At 42.0% G+C, this 22250-nt stretch overlaps 1 protein-coding gene across 1 annotated transcript in view; it reads right to left on the reverse strand.

The window, feature by feature from the left end:
- Window positions 1-16374, reverse strand: part of LOC117360399 (potassium voltage-gated channel subfamily H member 8-like) — a 559270-nt gene extending 542896 nt beyond the window's left edge. Inside the window, exons 1-2 of the mRNA XM_033944108.1 lie at window positions 16341-16374; window positions 15785-16018 (exon numbers count right to left, since the gene is read on the reverse strand). Coding sequence (XP_033799999.1) covers window positions 15785-16018; window positions 16341-16374 — 268 coding nt within the window. The remainder of the gene's footprint in view (window positions 1-15784; window positions 16019-16340) is intronic.
- Window positions 16375-22250: the final 5876 nt, after the last annotated feature.

A 22250-nucleotide genomic window follows, 5' to 3' on the forward strand; every position in this document is an offset into this window, starting at 1 on the left:
ATGAAATCCACTGTGTCAGGTTTTGTCAGGGTAGCTTAAAGGCACTTTGAAAGAACTGAAAATTGCCCAGTTAAGTATCAGCTTTTATTCATTTGCTGTTCTCTATTATTCAGCGTTTATAGAAGCATAAGTTCTAATTTGCCCCCACCCTTTATCAAGCTGCACTAGAGGTTTTTAGCACGGGTCAGTGAGGTAAGTGCTCCAACACTCATAGGAATTCTATGAGCGTTGGAGCATTTACCACCCTGGCCTGTGCTAAAAACCTCAAGTGCAGCTTGAAAAAAGGGACGGAGGGGGGTTTAAATTAGATTGTGGATGAGAAGTAGATAAGCATCAATTAACACATATTTTGATATTTCTATCACTATGGGCTCCTTTTACAAAGTGTTTTAGCGCACAGGATATTACCGTGCGCTACACCGCACGCTACGCGGCTAGAACTAATGCCAGCTCAATGCTGGTGTTAGCATCTAGCGTGCGCAGCAATGTAGCGCGCGCTATTTTGCGCGTTAATGCCCTAACGCAGCTTCGTGAAAGGAGCCCTGAATTGTGGTGGGTTAAAGAGGTTGCACTATGAAACATAAACCAAGTTCGTTACCTTCTTAGTGGCTTCCATATACAATTGTCACTGTATTGGTGATAAGTATATATCGGAGGGCTTCTTAATGTGGCCATATTCACATTATATTTTGTGAGATATGTCTTAGCACACCACTTTTGGTATCACCAGAGTTTGATTTCTGTGAGTAGTCAGATGACTAATTAAAACTTTATTTATTTTTTTAATTTAATTTTGTACCAGTTAGTGAGGCATGGGGAGACCTCAATGTCAAGGTACGCCTGTGCAGAAACATCAGCTGGATGGATGGAGAATGATCATCTACATGTCGATGCTTGGGAGGATGCAGTGGTATGCCTAAAAGGATGAAGAATGTTTATACTTCTTAGCCTTTTTGTATGCCAGGTCCCCCAACACTTAGGGCATTGATAATGAAGAAGTAGAGTCTTGGTGCTGAGTTGACCCCTTTGCTCCCAATGCAGTGTTGATGCAGCTGATAGAAATATCAATGCTGGGGTCTTGAGAAGTTGAACATCTGATTCCGAATCCCCAGCCATGTTTGATGTTGATGCTGACGCCATACTATAAAGTTTTTTGAATTGAACTTTGTGGGCTTTCAGTGACCAGAGGACACAGTCAAAGTCTTATGTTCAGGTCCTAGGCACCGGACACACCAATTATGCAGATTAGAGCCTGCGATGTTCCTATTGCATCAAGATAATTTCTTAAAGCTATTAGGTACCGATTTGGATATGGAGGGGGAAACAGCCAATGCAAAGTCAAAGGGCTCAATGGCCTGGCGAGCTTAAATAGAAAGCAACCTGAAAACTATCAATGTTCCCAAGAAGAAAAAAGACTCAAAGTGGCTCAAAAGCCAAAAATGAAAAGTTGTGACAAATAAACCAAACTTGGTAGGAATGGAGGAACTCGATAAAAATAAAGAATGATGACAAAAAGCTAAGGGAAATAATGACGGAGAGGCACCAAAATTTGAAAAATGTTTGATGCGCTGAAGAGAACACTGAAGATGATAGTTTCTCAGCTCCGAAGAAGAACTGCAGATCTTGCAAGCTGACATCAGGCGGGAAGGCATTGACATTCACATGGTATGGGCACTGCCTTAAAATTTAAAATGACATTGCACTTGGTATGTGTCTGTATCGGGTTGCGTGGATGACATCAACCACATGTGAGAATATTATATCTGCTTGTCCTTGGCGAATTTAATGCTCTACCCATGTAATACCCACACAGCTCCTTGGCACTATTCAGAGAGTACTAACATGGTCTATAAGGATTTTCAGCAACCATTATCTGGAAAATATTTGGGCTATTATTAGTTTCCTGTTATTAAATATTGCTACTTTACTTCTTCCGTCAAGTATGCATGAAATATGAAGGAGCCTTTTATAGGCCCTTTAATTTCACGGAATTATTGAAGCACGCAACAGATTAAAAATACAATACTTTCACTCTGGTAGTCTTTTTTTTTCTACTTCCATCCCTAAAGCTCTAGTTTTAACAAAAAGATATAAAAAGGATGGAGTCAGTTTAGAGAAAAGCTACTAAAATGGTGCGTGATCTTCATCATAAGGTGTATAGAGTCAGACTTAAAGATCTCAATATGTATACTTTAGAGGAAAGGCGGGAGAGGGGAGATATGATAGAGGCATTTAAATACCTATGTGGCATAAATGTGCATGAGTCGAGTCTCTTTCATTTGAAAGGAAGCTCTGGAATGAGAGGGCATAGGTTGAAGTTAAGAGGTGATAGGCTCAAGAGTAATCTAAGGAAATACTTTTTTACAGAAAGGGTGGTAGATGTGTGGAACAGTCTCCTGGAAAAACTGGTGGAGACAGAGGCTGTTTCGGAATTCAAGAAGGTGTGGGATAGGCAAGTGGGATCTCTCAGAGAGAGAAAGAGATAATGGTTACTGCTGATGGGCAGACTAGATGGGCCATTTGGCCTTTATCTACCATCATGTTTCTATGGAAGCATACAACAGGCCCATTCATTTTATATTTGAAAACAATCCAGTAACTACTGTATAGAAATCATATGAAACTGCAGGAATAAACAAGAAACTGGTGAATGCTCTGGTGTCTCTCTGAACCATTGTAACCTGCTATAGTTACTTATAATTCTAAAAATAACTCGGTATCATTATAACAATTGCAGTCTACCACAGCATCCCGCCCATTAGCCATCCCTGTTCGTGTCAGCTCATGAAAATAACCTGGTATGTATCCCAGTTATAACAATCTGGCACAGCCACTGTAGTTTTGGAGATAACACATGCCATCCTAACCATAGCAGCTTGGTATATTCACTTTTAAACTGAAAATATATCAGACATAATATCTTGTTTTGGTCTTTCTGTTCATATAATAACATAAGAATTGCCTCTGCCGGGTCAGACTAGGGGTCCATCGTGCCCGGCAGTCCGCTTCCATGGCGGCCCCCCAGGTCCATGACCTGTAAGTGTTCCCTACCTAACCTAAAACGTCCATATCCTGTTCGCTTAATGTCCTGTAAGGTAAACCTCTATCTGTACCCTGTTATCCCCTTCGCTTCCAGTAAGTCATCCAGTCCTTTTTTGAACCCCAGAATTGTACTCTGTCTTATCACCTCTCCGGGAAGCGCGTTCCAGGTGTCTACCACCCGTTGAGTGAAGAAGAACTTCCTTGCATTCGTTATGAATCTGTCTCCTCTCAGTTTTTCTGAATGACCTCTTGTTTTTGTTGCCCCGCTAGTCTAAAGAATCTGTCCCGCTCCACCTTTCATGATTTTATAAGTCTCTATCATGTCCCCTCTCAGTCTCCGCTTTTCCAGGGTAAAGAGCCCCAGCTTGTCCAACCGTTCGGCATATGAAAGGTTCTCCATGCCCTTTATCATCCTCGTTGCTCTCCTCTGGACCCTCTCGAGTATTGCCATGTCCTTCTTGAGGTATGGCGACCAGTATTGGACGCAGTATTCCAGATGTGGGCGCACCATTGCTCGATACAGTGGCAGGATAACTTCCTTCGTTCTGGTAGTGATACCTTTTTTGATAATGCCCAACATTCTGCTCGCTTTCTTTGAGGCCGCTGCACATTGCGCTGCTGGCTTCATTCTGTTATCCACCAATACCCCCAGATCTTTTTCTTGGTTGCCTTCCCCCAGTACCCTCCCTCCCATCGTATAGCTGTACATGGAGTTCCCCTTCCCTATGTGCAAGACCTTACATTTCTCCTCTGGATTTTTTTTTCTTATTCTGAATCAAAATTATTTTTTCACACTAATGTATTATAAAATCAATTTTTGTCTAGCTAGAAGATAATAAAAAAAATCTGTGAAGAAACAGGAGATGGAAAAAGGACAAAACTGAAGGGAAATGGATAGAGCAAAGGAAGTATCAAAAAGAATGTCACCGTGTGGTTCGAAAAGCCAAAAGAGAGTATGAAGAGAAGTTAGCCAGGGAGGCTCGAAATTTCAAACCGTTCTTTAGATATGTTAAAGGGAAACAGCCAGCTAGGGAGGAGGTGGGACCGCTGAATGATGGAGTCAGGAAGGGAGTAGTGAAGGAGGAGAAAGAAGTTACGGAAAGACTGAACATGTTCTTTTCGTCTGTATTTACGAACGAAGACACAACCAACATACCGGAACCTGAGCAATTCTTCAATGGAAATCAAGCAGAAAAATTAACATTCATGGAAGTGAGCTTTGAAGATGTGCGCAGGCAGATAGATAAACTAAAAATTGACAAATCTCCAGATCTGGACGGAATCCATCCAAGGGTTCTGAAGGAACTAAAGGAGGAGATAGCAGAACTACTGCAGCAAATATGCAACCTATCCCTGAAAACAGGCGAGATCCTGGAGGATTGGAAGACGGCCAACATCACGCCCATCTTTAAAAAGGGATCAAGAGGTGACCCGGGAAACTACAGACCGGTGAGTCTGACCTCGGTTCCGGGAAAAATGGCGGAAGCACTGATAAAAGAAAACATCGATGATCACTTGGAAAGAAACAAACTTCTGATAACCAGCCAACATGGTTTCTGCAGGGGGAGATCGTGCCTAACCAACTTACTACACTTCTTCGAAGGAATTAACAAACAGATGGACAGAGGTGACCCCATAGACATCATATACCTTGATTTCCAAAAAGCCTTTGACAAGGTGCCTCATGAACGATTACTCCGGAAACTGAAGAACTATGGAATGGACGGAGACGTACATAGATGGATCAGAAACTGGTTGGCAGGTAGGAAACAAAGGGTAGGGTTGAAGGGCCACTACTCTGACTGGAGGAGGGTCACGAGTGGTGTTCCGCAGGGCTCGGTGCTCGGGCCGCTGTTATTTAATATATACATAAATGATCTAGAAACAGGGACAAAGTGTGATATAATAAAATTTGCAGATGACACCAAACTATTTAGGGGAGCTCGGACTAAAGAGGACTGTGAGGAATTGCAAAGAGACTTGAACAAGCTAGGGGAATGGGCGACGAGGTGGCAGATGAAGTTCAACGTTGAGAAATGTAAAGTATTACATATGGGAAGCAGAAACTTGAGGTACAACTATACGATGGGAGGGATATTATTGAATGAGAGTACACAGGAAAGGGACTTGGGGGTAATGGTGGACATGACAATGAAGCCGATGGCACAGTGCGCAGTAGCCGCTAAGAGAGCGAATAGAATACTTGGTATAATCAAGAAGGGTATTGCGATCAGAACAAAATAAGTTATCCTGCCGTTGTATCGGGCGATGGTGCGTCCGCATCTGGAGTACTGCGTCCAATTTTGGTCGCCGTACCTTAAGAAGGATATGGCGTTACTCGAAAGGGTTCAGAGGAGAGCGACATGTCTGATAAAAGGTATGGAAAACCTTTCATACGCTGAGAGATTGGAGAAACTGGGTCTCTTTTCTCTGGAGAAGAGGAGACTTAGAGGGGATATGATGGAGACTTATAAGATCATGAGGGGCATAGAGAGAGTAGAGAGGGACAGATTCTTCAAACTTTCAAAAAATAAAAGAACAAGAGGGCATTCGGAAAAGTTGAAAGGGGACAGATTCAATACAAATGCCAGGAAGTTCTTCTTTACCCAACGTGTGGTGGACACTTGGAATGCGCTTCCAGAGGACGTTATAGGGCAGAATACAGTACTGGGATTTAAGAGAGGATTGGACATTTTTCTGCTGGAAAAGGGAATAGAAGGGTATAAATAGAGGATTACTGCTCAGGTCCTGGACCTGTTGGGCCGCCGCGTGAGCAGACTGCTGGGCAAGATGGACCTCAGGTCTGACCCAGCAGAGGCATTGCTTATGTTCTTATGTAATTAGCACACACAGTAACAATAAAGTACAATTTTAAAAAATGCTAACTGCTCTCATAATCATAGACAGACTCACTGGTTTAGTGGTAGCACTGTGAGTAAAAAAATCTGTACTCAATTCCTAAGCCCAGGGACATTGAAGCAAAAGGTCACAGCTGCCATAATCCAACTATTCAAAAGATTGTTCCTCAGCCTACCTTTAAATATTTTAGTGGTTTAGTGGCCTCTTCCAGGCAAGAACAATTCCCAGTTGCTCTTGCCCTTGCCAGTTCCTCAGTCAAAATGTCTGACTGGACTTCCCTGCAGCAGCCTTATGTGACTGCTGCAGGAGGTCCCAGCAGACATTTTAGGTCCAATTCTATAAACAGTGTCTAGATTAGGCGCCCTAATCAGACATTTAACTAAAATTTGCATACAATTTTTTTTTAATTGGCATGGTAACTGACCACACCTTTAAAAACCGATTTAAAAAAATAAAATAAATAATTAGTGTTGCATGTGGTATACTGTTTGGCACCTAGCAATGCCTACCTGAAAAGTAAGTGTGGTTACGGGGCGTCTGTGTTAGGCACCAGTAAATTATGCTAGGAAAACAGCCTAATATACCAGTGCCTACCACAGGGCCACTCAGCAACACCTAAACATGCCTAGGCGCCGCTAAGCATAATTTTATAAGCAGTGCCTAGCGGTTGATTGACAAAATGTACAGCACTATATAAGTGATAAGTAGTAGTAGTATAGGCGCCATTTATAGAATCAGGCCCTTTATGATTGGAACGGACATGGGCAGAAGTGACTGAGGATTGCTCTTGCCCATGCTCGTTCCAATTGCAAAATAGCTTCTGGGATCTCCCATGGCAGTCTTAAAAGGCTGTTGCAGGAAAACCTGAAAGCCATTTTGGCTGAGTAACTGGCATGGGCAAGAGCAACTGGGCTTTGCTCTTTCCTGGAAGAGGCCACTAGACCACCAGGGCATTTAAAGGTAGGTTGCAGGGATGGTTTTCAGGTGGTAGGAATGTGAAAGGGTTGGGGGCGTGGCAGGGATGATGACAAGCCCAGTGGGAACCACTCTCTCCCAAGGGGAGGGGTGGTGGCCAGTCTAGGAGGACTCATTCTGGTGGGGGTGCGGCAGGTAGAGAGTGGTCACTTGCATTTTTGGTTGGAATCAAAGCATGACTGAACCCAGATTTCGGGCCAGTTTTAGAACTGAAACCGAAATTCAGTCAGCCTCTCTTTAGGATGATATAATTTCAAGTTTGTTGGAGTTTTTCATCAGAAAGAAAAACCTGTAAGGGAAGGTAACATGAACAAGGTGGGTCAGGTAGGACTGAAGAAAGCTTTTATGAACTTTCTTCTTTTTTGTTTTTTTCAAAGTGAAAAGAAAACAAAGTAAGGTAAAATTATCAGTTTGCTCAACAGAAAGAAATGAGTAGTGGAATACCCAAGTGAGCTATATTGGGCAGATGTTTTGCATATCCATTAATGATCTGGAAAATGGAGCTATGAGCAAGATAATCACATTTTCAGATAGCACAAAACAATTCAAATTTGTTACATCATGAATTGATTATTAGAAACTACAAATTATCGTATGAGACTGGAGAACTAAGTTAAGTACTGTATCTAAAAGGCAGAGGAAGGTGAAACAGAAGAGGGAAATAACCCTTTGTTCACACAGTGGCGGATTTTTACATAGATGCACTGCCATGGGAATAAAAGGGGCAGCTCGGCATTTAGCATGCAGTTCTTGGCAGCACATCTTTGTAAAAGGACCCGAGTGTTAGGTTCCATCCTAGCAGTTACCAGAAAGGAAAGGATCTTGGAATTTCTGTAAGAATATATTGAATGATTTAGATCACTATGTGGTGAGAGTCATTAGACATTCAGAATGGAATAAAAAAACAAAACTTGGAATACAATGATGCCATGACATGACTACATCTTGAGTACTGTATCTCATTCTGCTCACTATATCTCAAAAAGGATATGACAGACCAAGAAAAAATACAGAAAAGGGCAGCAAACGTGTTAAATGGGATGGAATGGCAAAATACCCATATGTGGAAGTCTGACCCCTAGAGGTAATATTACTGCTTGTAGTCTTGGAAGCCATTTTGAGCTTAACAATGAGGCGTCTAGACTTAGGCATCTAGACCCTAGGGATCCCCATTAAAGCCAGGGATGGAATTGGGTTGGGGCCCAGTTTTTGCTACTATGCATCATTGAGGGGATTATGGTAGGGGGGAGGCATGAGAGGGGCTGTCAGGAGAGCAATGGAGGCATTAAGTCATTAGTGGAAAAACCATGAGGGGGATCTGCAGTTGGGGGAGAGGTCATGATTGGGGAAGAGAGGTTAATATAGAAGCAGGTTAGTGTTTTAGGGAGCACTGCCAACGACTGGAACTCTTTCCATAAGGAACAGCAAAATTTTCCCCACATGCAGTTTTCTAAAATCACTGTTCCCACTGAATGAAATCAAAATTCTATGGCCAAAGTTTTCAATATGGTACTCTGTATATGTTGAGATTACTTTAGTTTAGCTAAGAAGAAAAATCGATATCAATCAACTAATATTCCAGGCTAGATCTTTGCTATAGGCATCAGCACTTCCAATGGCAGAATCCCTTTATCAGAAACTCCAACCCAAGTAGATCCCACCCCTAACATCAGACCCTGATAGGACATTCCTGGTAATTATGTAGTGGCACCAGACAGGCGTAATGAGGGTCAGGGTGGGATCTGCTTGGGGGTTGGTGTTTGATGTTGGACGAGCTCAGGCTTGGGGGTTCTGCTCTTAGTGAGCTGATATCAGGAGGGGGGTTTGCTGAGAAGGATTGTAGTATCAGGGAAATCAGGCATGGGTAACCCCCTCTCAGCCCCAGCTGCTGCTATGGCTTTCTCTATTTTTGAACAGTTGGGGCAGTGCTAGAGCCCCCATTAATATACACTATTTAATGGCTTATTTAATGGAATTTTCTGGTTCAGAGACTCCCAACCTTTTGGGTTGTGTGGCCCTCCCAAAATTGTGGAAACCCCTGTTCAATCCCACCATTTATTGCAGACCCCCTCTCCTTGATGCCAAGCCTGTTCCTACTGGCCCTCTGTAACTCCTTTCCCCTTTCCTGTCTCTACCAGTCTGTCTTTGACCCAAACCAGTCCTCACCATTTTTCTCTTCCTCCTGCACCACCACCTGTGTGATTCTACCCCACAGGTTCACTTTCTTCTGTCCTCTGAAATTACTGACGCTATTCCTATGATATCCACAACAGTTGCTGATTCTTCCTCTACATTCCTCTATATTCTACTCATATGGATTATACCTGCATGAAAATACTTCTTTTCTATGTCCTGTGGATCCCCCAAATCCATGGATCACAGATTGGGCACACTATTCTAATTATAACTGGCCGTTTGAATGACTTTCTATCATAACTTATTAGCATGATCATTATCCATAACATTTCCCAAATCTGCATTGAAACCAGCTGCAAAAACAAAAAAAAAAAAATTGGAAAGCTTGTCTGGGAACACAAAATGATATAATTGTTTGAATAAAGATGATGTATGCACAGACGTTAGGTACATTTATTTGTTTACTTATACTTTAAATTGTATACTGCTCCCTCTGTGATGTTTTTTTGCTAATAGTCAAAGAGTATGTTATTTACTGACTTACATTTTGCATCTGCTTCCTCATGTACATTATGCCAAAGCAGATTGTAATACAGGGATTCATTTTAATAGCTAGCTATTATCTAAAAATGGAAGACACCAAAGAATGATGCAAACAAACAAGGCAATTAAAATACAATAAAATGGGTTGTGCAGTCTCTGTCTAAGAACAGCATGGCATAGAATGTGTAGCAATTTGTGCATCAACAATACACAGTTTAGCCTATAGCCTGGCTGCCCTGGGTAGGCATGCTTGTACTATCTGAAGCTAAGCAGCATCAGGCCCGTCTAGTATCTGGATGAGAGACCAACTGGGAATGCCAGGTGCTGTAGGCTGAGGGACCCTATGTTGGGCAGCAGTGACAAAGTAGAACCATGCAGGAGAAGGCAATGGCAAACCATTTATGTACTCTGCTGTGAAACATTACAGGGTAGATTCCTCACTGTGTGTGTGTTGCCAGGGATCAGTGGCATCATCCATCCATAAGCAATTTAACATTATATTAATGAGATCAATACTCTGGTTAATTTGGGAAGTAATACTACAGGTGAAATATCCCAGGCATCTCAATGGTTAATTTTAACTGGAAAACTTGTTTAATTTAAGGGGGTGCCAATATACAGCACTAACCAGTTTACTTTATCTACTAACGCTTAGCACAATAGCACATGAAAACCAAGGGATTGATATTCAAAATAATTTAACTAGTCAGAAATGGTTCCTGGTTGGTTAAATCACTTGTTCAGGGATCTGGACAGGCATTGGGATCTGGAAAGGCACCATTGACCTCTCGACCCCCCCCACCTCCCTTTTCTTAGTAGCATATATATCACTTGGCAACATGCCTACATAAATCAAAACACGGACACTTTCAGTTGGGAAAACCAGCCGCAGCTCTGTTTATTGGAAACCAAAATTAGTGCAAACATTAACAGTTGAATAATAACTCCCGAGCTACAACGTAAGTGCCAAGAGAAACCACCATAGATATAGCCCCCTGGCCCTGTCACGTCAGCAAGGGCCTGGGGGGGGGGGGTGGCATGGACCTCCATGCCCCATTTCTAGGTCACCCGACTCAATGGAATCAGCTTCCGCAGCTTACTGTCAGCCAACCGCTTATCGCTGGATGAGCCAAGTACCCAGTAGCTGCAACATCCCATGCCCCAATACCACATGACCTAGGAGGAAAGGGCGGGAGGGAGGCCGCCTCCAAGGATCAGGAACAGGCCCTGAGCCTCGGAGGTCCCGGTCCTTTATGCCTCTCCCAAGACCCACCGCTCTCTATCCCCCAACCAATCGCTCTCAATCTCCCAACCAATCATCTCCCTCTTCTCAGACAGAATGCATCCTAGCCTGCCCTACCTACCTCTTGACACCCTAGGACCCTACTAGATGCCCCTCATGGTCCCACCGGACCCCCTTTGGACCCCACCAGAAGTCCCTGGACTACCAATGAGTTGTCAGATAGCCACTAGGGGCTGTTCAGTGGGCCATGGGGCATACAAGGGGGGTTTGGGTCCAGGAAGAACTCCCTGCTGCAGCCCAAGAGCATCGGGCCATGGCTTAACTCAGCAAAAAGCTGGGGTTATTTAACCATGGTTTTGGCTCCTAACATGACTTGCAGTGTATCACTACAAATTGCATTAGGACATATGCATAGTAATAAGATGCAAAACATGCATTTGCATATTATGTATCTCATTACTCCTTAATGCATGGCAATTTAGATATCACCGCTCTATTATAGAACTGCGACGTCAGGCCTGTTTAAGGGTCAATTAACGTGACTTACATTCCTAACGTGACTTACACTCAATTTGTAGCATCTTTCTAATCATTGTAAACCACATAGAACTTCACGGTCCTGTGGTATATAAACTGTTATTATTATTATTATTATTATTATTATTAAACTGTTATTATTATAATGACTCTTGATGAATTCCCTTTAAACCTCTTTTTTAGGAAGGCCAAAATATATCCCCTAATTCTATAAACTTAGACGGTCAACGTTTTGCTTAGCATGCAAAGTTGGGTACTTAATTTTCAGAATAAGGTCAGTTGTGCATGCAATTTAAATTTAATAATTGTTAATTGGAGTTAACAGCTAATTATTGGCATAAAAGGGTATTAATTGGCTCTAATTGGTAGTTGCATGTGCAACTGACCTTAGTTGTTATTCTAGAAACTGTGCGCTTATTTTATGTTGTGTGTCTTCTAGGGGGCATGGCCATGGGAGGGGACATGGGCAGGTCATGGAGGTATGCACACTTGTATTTGAATACTAGAAGCTATGTGCTAGGTACAAGCACTTACACCAGGCTTTGACATGGCATAGGTGCTCATGCCTAAAGTTAATTTTTATTATACACTCCATGCAACCCTCAAATATTTTTCATTTAAAGAAAATTATGAGCCTCAGCCCCACCACTCCACAGCATCAAATATATTTCATAGCGGGAACTTTATGTGGTAATATCCTCATCGGCTCTTTTCTTAAAATTTTTTCACTTCAATTAATTTATAAAGTGCTCTGTGCTTCATGCAACATTTAGCTTAATTGTTCTATTAAAGTGTATAGTGCTTTATAATTTCATATTTACCGCAATTCATAGATAAGTTAGAAATAAATCAATAATAGATAAAGGTTTTTTTTAAAAAGACGTGGAGGGGCATAATAATAATTAAAAAAAGTCTAAGTCCTCTTTTGGCCTAGGACCTAAATGCTGAAAGTAGAAGCAGGGAAAATGTCCATTCTAAAAAAAAAACACGTCCAAAAGGAGGGTTTTTTTAAATAATAGCCTGCCTCTACGTTCAGCTGTTTAAATGCCCAGACCACCACTACGTCTACACTAACAACCTATAATCAACCCCCAAAAAAGCCTAAGTCCCAAACGCCTAACCCAGCCCATGTGCCTAAGGCCCCGCCCATAGGAGGAGCCTAAGGCAACTTGGTCTATTCCGGTTGACCCAGGCACCTCAGGCCCCACCTGTGGGCAGAGCTTGAGGAACCTGGGCCAATCAGGGTCTAAGTCCCACCATTCTGAGGATGGCGGGCCTGTTGGACGGACGGACTTGGGACCCGTCCATCTGTCCAAAGTTCTTCAGGTAAGGGTGTATGTGGAGTGTGGGGGTGGGGGTGGGGTCGGCGAGGGGTCTCGCGGGTTGGCAAGTGGGGGAATGTTCAGGGGGACAATCAGGGGTGCGGGGGAACCAGACATGGGAGGCTGTGTTGGGGCAGGAGGGCCTGGGATCACTCCTGCCTATATTTTAGTGGAGATGGAGGTTGGGGGGGTCACTGGGGTAGGAGGGCTTAGGCTCCCTCCTGCTCTGATCGTGTCGGGGAGGGTGCGGGTTGTACAGGCAAGAGGGCTTGGGCTCCCTCATGCCCTGATCATTGCTGGGGGGGGGGGGGGGGTGGATCACGGCAGGAGAGATGGATCATCTCTCCTGCCATGATGGTGATCGCCCACCCCCCGGACCGCAACACTTAGGAGTGAGGATTGCGGCAGGGGAGATGCCCTGCCATGATCCTCACCCCGAAGTGCCGCGATTCGGGGAGGTGGGTGATCACAATTGCGGCAGGAGAGATGAGTCATCTCTCCTGCTGCAAATGTTGTAGTACGGGGTAGGCAGGTTGCTGGGGCCGCTGAGTTGATCATGGCAGCCACGATCAGCTCAGCGGCCCCTTTTTCAGCACTTTTACCTGTTTTGACTTGGTCTAAGTCATAACGTATAAGTGCCGACTAGGCAACCTGCCTAAACCTTTGGTTATACCAGCTGTATGGCTATGTCTAGGTCAACCCACCTCCCGCCCCCTCCCACATTTTCCCCGCCGCTAAAAATGTCTCTTTTCGCTCTATGCGTTTAGAAGCAGGAGAAAGGCCTAAGCTTTGGTTATGGGTACTTAGACAATCAGGCTTTTTGATCGTCCAAGTACCCATTTAGGCCACTTCATTATTCTTTAGTTTGGTCAGTAACTCAGTTCAGGAGGGTTAGACCCGACATGTTTCGCACATTGTGTTTCAATGGTCCTTCCTATAAAACAGAATCATATCGGTGTTCATACCTCATCCAGCAAACTGTAAAATAAATCAACCCTAAACACCTAATAGTTTCATAACACATTATTTATATACATTCAAAAACATCTCCTACCACAACCGCCGGTATCGATTTAAACGAAAAATATTTAGGGTTTGCTTGGAGTGTATAATAATAATTAAACTGATTTGTGGACTCTGAGCATAGAATTGTATCATCAAAAAAACTTTTTGAGATTAGCATGCCTAAAGTTAGGCATGAAACTACAAACTTACACTATAGAACTGCAGTTGTAGAATTTGTGTTTAGTGTGCATCATCCCGGCACTTAAATTTTGGCTCAATTTGTGGTATTTATCCCATAGTGTGTTAGAGTTGTCAATTCCAACCATTAACTAAGAAGAAACTTATAGACTGCTCTTTCATTTTTGAATGATCTTTTCCCTTTTCTTGTCACCCAACAGGAGCATAGCGAACACTTCAAGAAAGCTTTGCCTTAGGCTCTGTTGTTTTCGTTTTAAGGACTAGCTAAGCAAAGTTGAACCTTATTGCTACCTGAATGGGGGATTAAATGGGAAATGCCAAGAGACTAGTTAGAGAAATGTGACCCAACAAGCTGACTGAATTCATAAATATCAATCCTGCTCATTTGGTCAACCAGATGAGCATTAATTACATGTGCTTATATAAAGAGAAGCTATTTTGCAAACTGGGACCATTTTCTTTTTTAAAACTTATTGTATTGAAAGTGGAAAGGGTCGCATACAAGCAAAATACAAACTCTTGAAAAATGCAAAAAAAATCCAACCATATACGACAAAGAAGCTTCAAAAGCAACAAGGCCCTCAAAAGGAACCTACCCACTAGAAAACACAGCACTACAGTAAGATAGAAAGCAAAACACATCCAGTAGTCATCAGCAGATTTCAGAAGGTGAAATTTTCAGGAAGAACAATCAAAGTGCTCCACCACCATTTTTGGTTTACCCCTAGACGATCATACAACCGCTGCATCACCATACACACACTCACAGATAAACCAGTCACCACAACTCACACATCTACGCACAACCCATGCCATCACAAACCCACCCAACCCTGGGGATTTGTAGTTCTTTGATACCTCAGGGATGGGACGGGAGGGTGGAGGGGTAGGGGGTTGGCTGGGACCATTTTCTGACTAAATAATTACACCATGTTTTATCTTTTCCCACTCCATGTTTACTCATGTGGTAAATGCCTATTTTCCAGAGTAATTTCTTCTGTGTTGGATTTCCCAAGCATTTTTTATACCTTTCTTAAAAAGAGTGACAATCAAAACGATATAATGCTGCCTACTGCAAACAGGCAGGCTCCCTAAGGACTTATAGCACGTACAAGTAATAGTAATTGAAATGAAATAAACACTCAGTTGATTTAAAGTTATTTTCAAATTACTGTGCAACTGCTGTGCATTTACCATGTAGCAAAAGAATCATAAAACCATGGGCAGCGCATGCCTTTTCTGTCCCATAGCTGTAAATTCCTTCCTGAAAGCCAATCCTTGTATCAGTAGCTATAGCAAAATGTTTCTGTGGTGGAATAAATCTAACAACAAACCAAAGAAAAGGACCGGTGTTCCATAAACAAAATTGAAAGTCCAAAAGCACAAGGAGGAACACAAGTCTCTGGAGGTCCAGGAAATATAAGTTTATTCAAATGAATCAAATAAAAACAATCTCAAGATTTATATCAGGTACAATATTATGTGTCGCTGACATTCAGCCTTCCTCAGAGGTCCTAGGAGAGGTGACACAAATTGTGCAATACCTGAAGCCTTGATAAACTTTTAGAAGTCTGAGGAAGGCTGAATGTAGCCAAAACACAGATCATGTAGGGTCCAAGTCTCACTTCATAAGCACTAAACATCAGCAATACATAATATTGTACCTGATATAAATCCTGACATTTTTTTTATTTGATTCATTTGAATAAACTTTTATTTCCTGGACCTCCAGAGACGTGTGTTCCTCCTTGTGTTTGTGGAATAAATCTAATCCTTAGAAATGTATCCATTGTTCCCTGATTAGATGTAACATCATCCATGTACCATGTTCTCATCTCTATACTGCCATAGGAAGCAGGTGATTCGGGGGGTCCTTCAGTCATTTCTATGACAAATATGAGAAAGTCCATCAATGCTTACTCACCACTCTTTTTGTTCAGGATGATTTCTGTTTTGAACTCTCTCTTCTCATCCAGGGCTTTCTGGATCTGAATCTTCAGCTGCTCACTGGTTTCCAGCCCATACAGGAACTTACAAGCACAGCTTTTCTGCATCACTTCAGCCCGGGCGTAGCCAGTAAGGTCACAGAATCCATCTGAGCAGTAGACGATGGGGAACAGGTTAAGTACCTGAGCATTCCCAAGCACAAAGTTGCTATCTGCAAAAGAAAGAAGAAAACTACACTTTTACACTTTCTAAGTGATTTACTTTTTAGTTTCAGGGCTTTTGCAAGGCAGCTATAATGCAAACCAGGGTATGTATTAGAGACACATGCCCGCTTGTTGTGAGGTACAAGATCAAAGCTATAATGCCTTTAGCTTTTCAGAAGTGCATCTAAACAAAATGTTTGAGTTTGTTAACAATACAATTTTTATTTCTTATCACAGTTGTTTATAACTTGCATTGAAATGAAGCATAGCATATATATTCTAATTTAAATATCCCACTTTTCATAGGAAAATAAGATAGATTAAACATACAGCAGGAGGTATAATACAAACACGTAGAGGGCATAATCGAAAGGAACATTTAAGTCCGTTTTCGTCTAAGTCGCAAGTCGTCCAAAGTAAAAAAACAGCCTAGGACACATTTTCGAAACATACGTCCAAAATTTTTTTGTTTTGAAAATTGTCTAACTATATGTCCTGCCGATCTGATCATCCAAGTCGCTAAATCATCCATCTTTATACCACATTTTCGTCCAACTTTTCGTCCAAGTCAAAAACATTTAGAACAAGCCCTGTTGGACTTGAGAGGGGTCTGCAAAGTGATGGACTGAATACCCAGATATGGCACCTAAATAGTGGGGTACCTTACAGGGCACTGCTGTGAACTTCACAAAAAGGGTGCAATGTCTTCTCCTCATAGGTCACGGTGAGCACCCCAAACTACCTCCAGAATTCCCTAGACCCACTTATCTACCAACCCAATAGCCCTATGGCTGCAGGAGCCACTTATATGCCAGTACAAAAGGGTTTTGGGGGTGTATAGGGAAGTGCACCTGTTTAAGTTTCAATGCAGTGATTACAGGGGCTTATGGGCATGGGTTCTCCTCTCCATGAGTCCCTAAACCACCCCCAAGACAGCTTAAGCCGCCTCTGTGCTGGACGACTAGGCATTCCTATGCCAGGCTGCCAGGTGATGATGGTCTGGAGGCTGAATTTTAAAGGTGTGATTATGATTTTTATGGGGTTGGGGGATCGGTGATCACTGGGGCAGTGTGTGTGGGTCTGTTTTATGTGTTTGCAGTGCTTATGTGGTGACTTTACATGCTTTACATGGTCTAAATCACAACGTCCAAGTTCTGTCAATCCTGGGCTGCATAACTTTCAGTTATACATGCTGTACGACTAAGTCTAAGCCGGCCCATGTCCCGCCCAACTCCCGCCCTCACACTCCTCCTGAAATGCCCCATTTAGCTTTGGTCATTCAGTGGCACTATGAAGGCCTAGGTTGTTTAGAAATACGTCCAAAACCCGTTTTTATTATCGGCACTTGGACATATTTAGGAAATGTTTGTCCAAGTGCTGACTTAGGCCGGTTTTTGGACGTTTTTCTCTTTCGATTATGAGCCTCATAAGGTCTATCTATATAATAATGCATTTGCTATTTTATTGTATTAAAAAAAATGACTAATTTAAAAAAAAAACCTTTTCATAATAAATGATTATGCAAATAAGGCTATCTGACTTGCCAATGCAACCACACAAGAAATCCCTTAAGATACAATCCTTACAACATGACACAGTAACCAACACAAAGATGCCTCTAGGAATGGTTGATGACATAAGAACATAAGAACAGCCATACTGGGTCAGACCAATGAACCATCTAGCCCAGTATCATGTTTCCACATGTGGCCAATCCAGGACACAAGTATCTGGCAAAAACCCAAATGATAGCAACATCATACAACACTTTAATTTACTTTAAACAGATGTTTACATTCTACTTTTACCTGAAACATTAGGGTGCTCATAATCAAAACTTAAACACATCTTAAAACAAGGCCGAGTTGGCACTTGGATGACCTAAAAGAAAGTTCGTTCAAGTGCCAATAATGAAACCAACTTTCTGGACATGCCGTGGGACTTTTTCTGCCACTGAGTGCCACTGTGTGCCCAGAGCTGATAGGGGCATATCTAGAGGAGTGGCTAGGGCAGTATGTGGGTGGGATGGGAGCCGACCTATACTTAGGGCTCCTTTAACTCTGTCATTCGCACCTCTCTGCTAATGATTCCCTCAACCCTAATAATAATAACAACACCAAACAAATTAATGGCAAAATTTGGGCCGCAGCTTTATTAACTCCCAAAGTACAACAAATCCATAAGTGATAACCATCCATCAAAAAACAGTGTAGCATACCAGTGTAACATAATAATCACAACCCCAGGAGCTAGTCGGTGCCGAACTATCTCCATATACAAAAATGTCCCCACAATCCCCATACCCCACCCCCAACAGGGCTCGCGGTCTGTCAGAGTCCTGCCGCCACCCATGGCGGTGTCACACATAAGCCGCTCAAAAACAAATCCCCCGTCATTTTCTTAGTCACACTGGTCCACATTTTTCCCCAAACCTCAATTTTTCTGCCAATAAAACTACGACCAACCCAACCACCCATCCCAAAGAATCCAGGACCCCCTTTCCCAAACCCTGAAAAACCAGGAAAAAGAGGGGGAGAAGGGCGGGAACTTTGTCCTTCAACAACCCTCACCCTACCAACCTCCCTCCCAACCCAAAATACTGCGAACCGCCAAAAAATACTCTATAAAGTCCCCTCTCCTCACAGTACCTCCCACCAATCCCGGCTCACTGTTCCTCAACAATTCCCTCCCACTACCCACTACCCCTCCAATCCCGCTAATCCTTTCATGCCTATCCAAGTTTCCAAGTTCCAAGTTTATTCCATATTTGATTAATCACTTATTCAACATAGTATAATTATATAAACTTACGATAATAAAGGGAGACTGACAATATAATTAAAAGCTTTAAACAAACGGGTGAAACAAGGGGAAAGGAGAAGGAAAAGAAATACAATTTTTTAGGATAGTTAAAGGGAACATATAAGGTCAACAACATTAGGGAGGTAAATTTAAAAAAAAGCAAGAGAATTAAATACACAGGGATCTGTAAAAAGCCCAAGTCAAATCGTACGTTCTAGTTTTCTCAGCCGTCAAATGCATCTTTAAAAAGAAAGCATTTAAGCTTGCTTTTAAATCGAACCAATTCAGATTCTTCTCGAATATTGATTGGGAGTGAATTCCAAGTTTGGGGTGCTGTGACAGAAAAGATTGAATTTCGCCGTGTATTTATAGTTTTAAGAGAAGGAACTGTCAGAAGATGTTGATCGATGGATCTAAGTGATCTAAGTGGAGTATAGGGAATCAAAACTCTGTAAATAAAGGAAGGAGATTTGCATAGAAGACATTTAAAAGCTAATAGGCTTAATTTGTAAGTTATTCGATGAGCTACAGGAAGCCAATGTGCTTCCCTAAGTAATGGAGTAACATGATCAAATTTTTTTGCTTTTTTTATGAGTTTTATTGAGGCATTTTGTATAATCTATAATCGACGGATTTCTTTTAAAGCAATACCTTTGAACAAAGCGTTTCAATAATCTATTTTGGAAATTACTAATGAGTGAATTAAAATATTTAGAGATTTGGGGTATAAAAATTTTGAAACTGAGCGAATTTGCCGTAGACTAAAAAATGTGGATCTAACAATACTACTGATATGTTCGTGGAAAGTGAATTTACTATCAAAGATAACCCCAAGGATCTTAATGCTACTTGTTGATTGCAAAGTTGAACCTTTAATAATGATAGGAAACAGGAGCATTTGATCATCCTTCCATGGGAAAAACATAACCTTGGTTTTTTCTATATTCAAGGATACTCGGTTAGTCTCGAGCCATTGATGGACAAGTTCTAGTTTCCTGTTGACGGATGTTATTTCGTCGGAATTATTATAGTCTAGCTGATGTATAAGCTGAATGTCATCAGCATCCCCTACCTCCCTATTCTTCCCTTCCCTCCTCCCACAGCCCACTAAACTTTAACCCTTACCTCCTTCCTCCTTCACATCTGGCTCAGCCAGTGTTACGTGCTCACAGCCAAAACTGTGAGCATACTTACTAAGCTGCAATAGTGGTTTTAGCTTGCGCTTAGCGTGTGCAGAATTGCCACACACGCTAGACGCATTGAGCTGGCGGTAGTTCTTGGCGCATAGCGCAGGAGGCAGCATGCGCTAATCTGCAGTATGCACTAAAAATGCTAACGCAGCTTAGTAAAAGGAGTCCTTAGTCATCCTGCAGGGATAAGCAAATGTTTTACCAGACCTCCTGGATGAAACTTAAACATTGTGAGTTAGACAATGTAAAAATAGGTATAAGTGTCAAAAAGATATTCAAAGTGACCACTGCAGAGACAAAGTATAAAACCCTACACACACTTCCCTAGTATTCGTTGATCCCCTTACACCACCACCTGGGTGGTGCATCGTTAGTCTGACATCTTTGCCAAAACCTGCCCACCTTGGGAGGCTCTACTGGTATTAAAACTACCGACGGAATAGCTTTCCACTTCTCAGATGTGTGCAAGGCCCAGTGGCACAACAAGCCCATGTACCACGAATGAAGCTGTGGCAGTATATCAAATAAAAATGAACTTAATAAGCTCAATATTCATTTAGCAGTGGGCAGTATTTTTGCTGTCTACCACAGCGGCCATGTCTGACTGGTTAAATAGTGCTGAATACAAGGGGGACTCCATTTAAAACTGATAGGTATCTCTGGGTACATATTTTTGAAACAATGGGACCACTATTCAAATGAAATTGAACGCTGCTAAAACCAAATTGCTTTGGGTTGGGCCAAGATTAGAAAACCTCCCTTCTGTCATACTGAAAACAGGTATTTCACTACATATGGATTTTTCATCTAGTGTCCTGGGTGTTGATACAATCCATTGTGCTTGCATAGCTAGATTACTGTATCTCAGTTTATCTGGGCATTAAGCAAGGCAGTCTAAAACAACTTCAGTTAATATAGAACACTGCAGCTAAGCTCATCTATGGGAAACAAAAGTATGATCATGTTTCCCCTTTGTTGAGTCTCAGTTAGGGAACTTCTCTTTGATCTAAGGGCTGCCGCGTGAGCGGACTGCTGGGCACGATGGACCACTGGTCTGACATAGCAGAAGCAATTCCTATGTTCTTATGTTCACTGGCTCCCAGTTCACTTTAAACTAAACTAAACTAAACCTTAAGTTTATATACCGCATCCTCTCCACTTTAGGATCCAGTTTAAATGTGCATGCATAATCTTCAAGCTTCTCTACGGAATATTTGATCCTTTTGATCCCTTATGTTGGAATACCCTTAAACTTTGCCATTTGAGAAATACACAAAGATATAAGCTATCCTTCCCTTCCTTTAAGGGAATTAAATCTACCGGGAAGCGCAGTCGATCTTTTGTTTTCAAATTTGTAGAGATCTGGAATGAACTTCCTGACTCCATTAGGCTTTTAGGCCAGCTGCAATTATTTCGTAAATCCCTGATACCTATGTTATTCTCGCAATTTTTAAATGGTTTAACTAGTCTCAACGAAATGATAATACTATAGTTCTTATTTCTCTCATGCTTTTTACTATGTATTCTAGTTTTTAATTATAGTTCTTATTTCTCTTATGCTTTTTTTTGCTATGTACTCTAGTCTTAATTATATGTGAACCAAGTCAAGCTCCATTGGGAGATGACCCGGTATATAAACTGAAGATTAGATTAGATTAACAACACATGTCATGAATAGCCACCAGCTGTGCTTAACACCAACAGATCCCAACAGCGAGAAAGTGAACAGCCAAAATTGGTTTCCATCCTTGAGCCTGAGCAGACATTCCAACAAGTAGGAGGAATAAATAAGAATTTATCAGCACATGTGGGGAAGGAGGCAAGAGAATTTGCCAAAAAAAGGGAAAAAAACAAACTCTATTTAAAGAGTTAGACCAGAAAATGAGGAAAAACAATTGGTTAAAGCACAAATACAGAGTGTTACATTGGAAATCAGAATTAATCAAAACATGACACTGAAATGATCAATAAATGGTGAGCTTAAAACTAAAAACAAAGGTTGTTAGTCGTAGCACAGGATTATGGACCTTGGACAGCATAGCAAAAATGGCAACGAGGTGAAAACTGATTCTTTAGACCATTGCTAGAAACTGAGGACTTTCTTAACAGATCAGATTCCACAGGTGACCCTTGAGGGGAGGAATGTCCTAGCCCTCAGTAAGCCTGGTTCTAAGAGAGAGATTGTAGCAACCTGTGAACTACTTTTTGCCTCTGCCCACCCACCCACCCCACAGTCCATCCATCCCTA

The sequence above is a fragment of the Geotrypetes seraphini genome, chromosome 5, assembly GCF_902459505.1.
Source record: "Geotrypetes seraphini chromosome 5, aGeoSer1.1, whole genome shotgun sequence".
Lineage (NCBI taxonomy): Eukaryota > Metazoa > Chordata > Amphibia > Gymnophiona > Dermophiidae > Geotrypetes > Geotrypetes seraphini.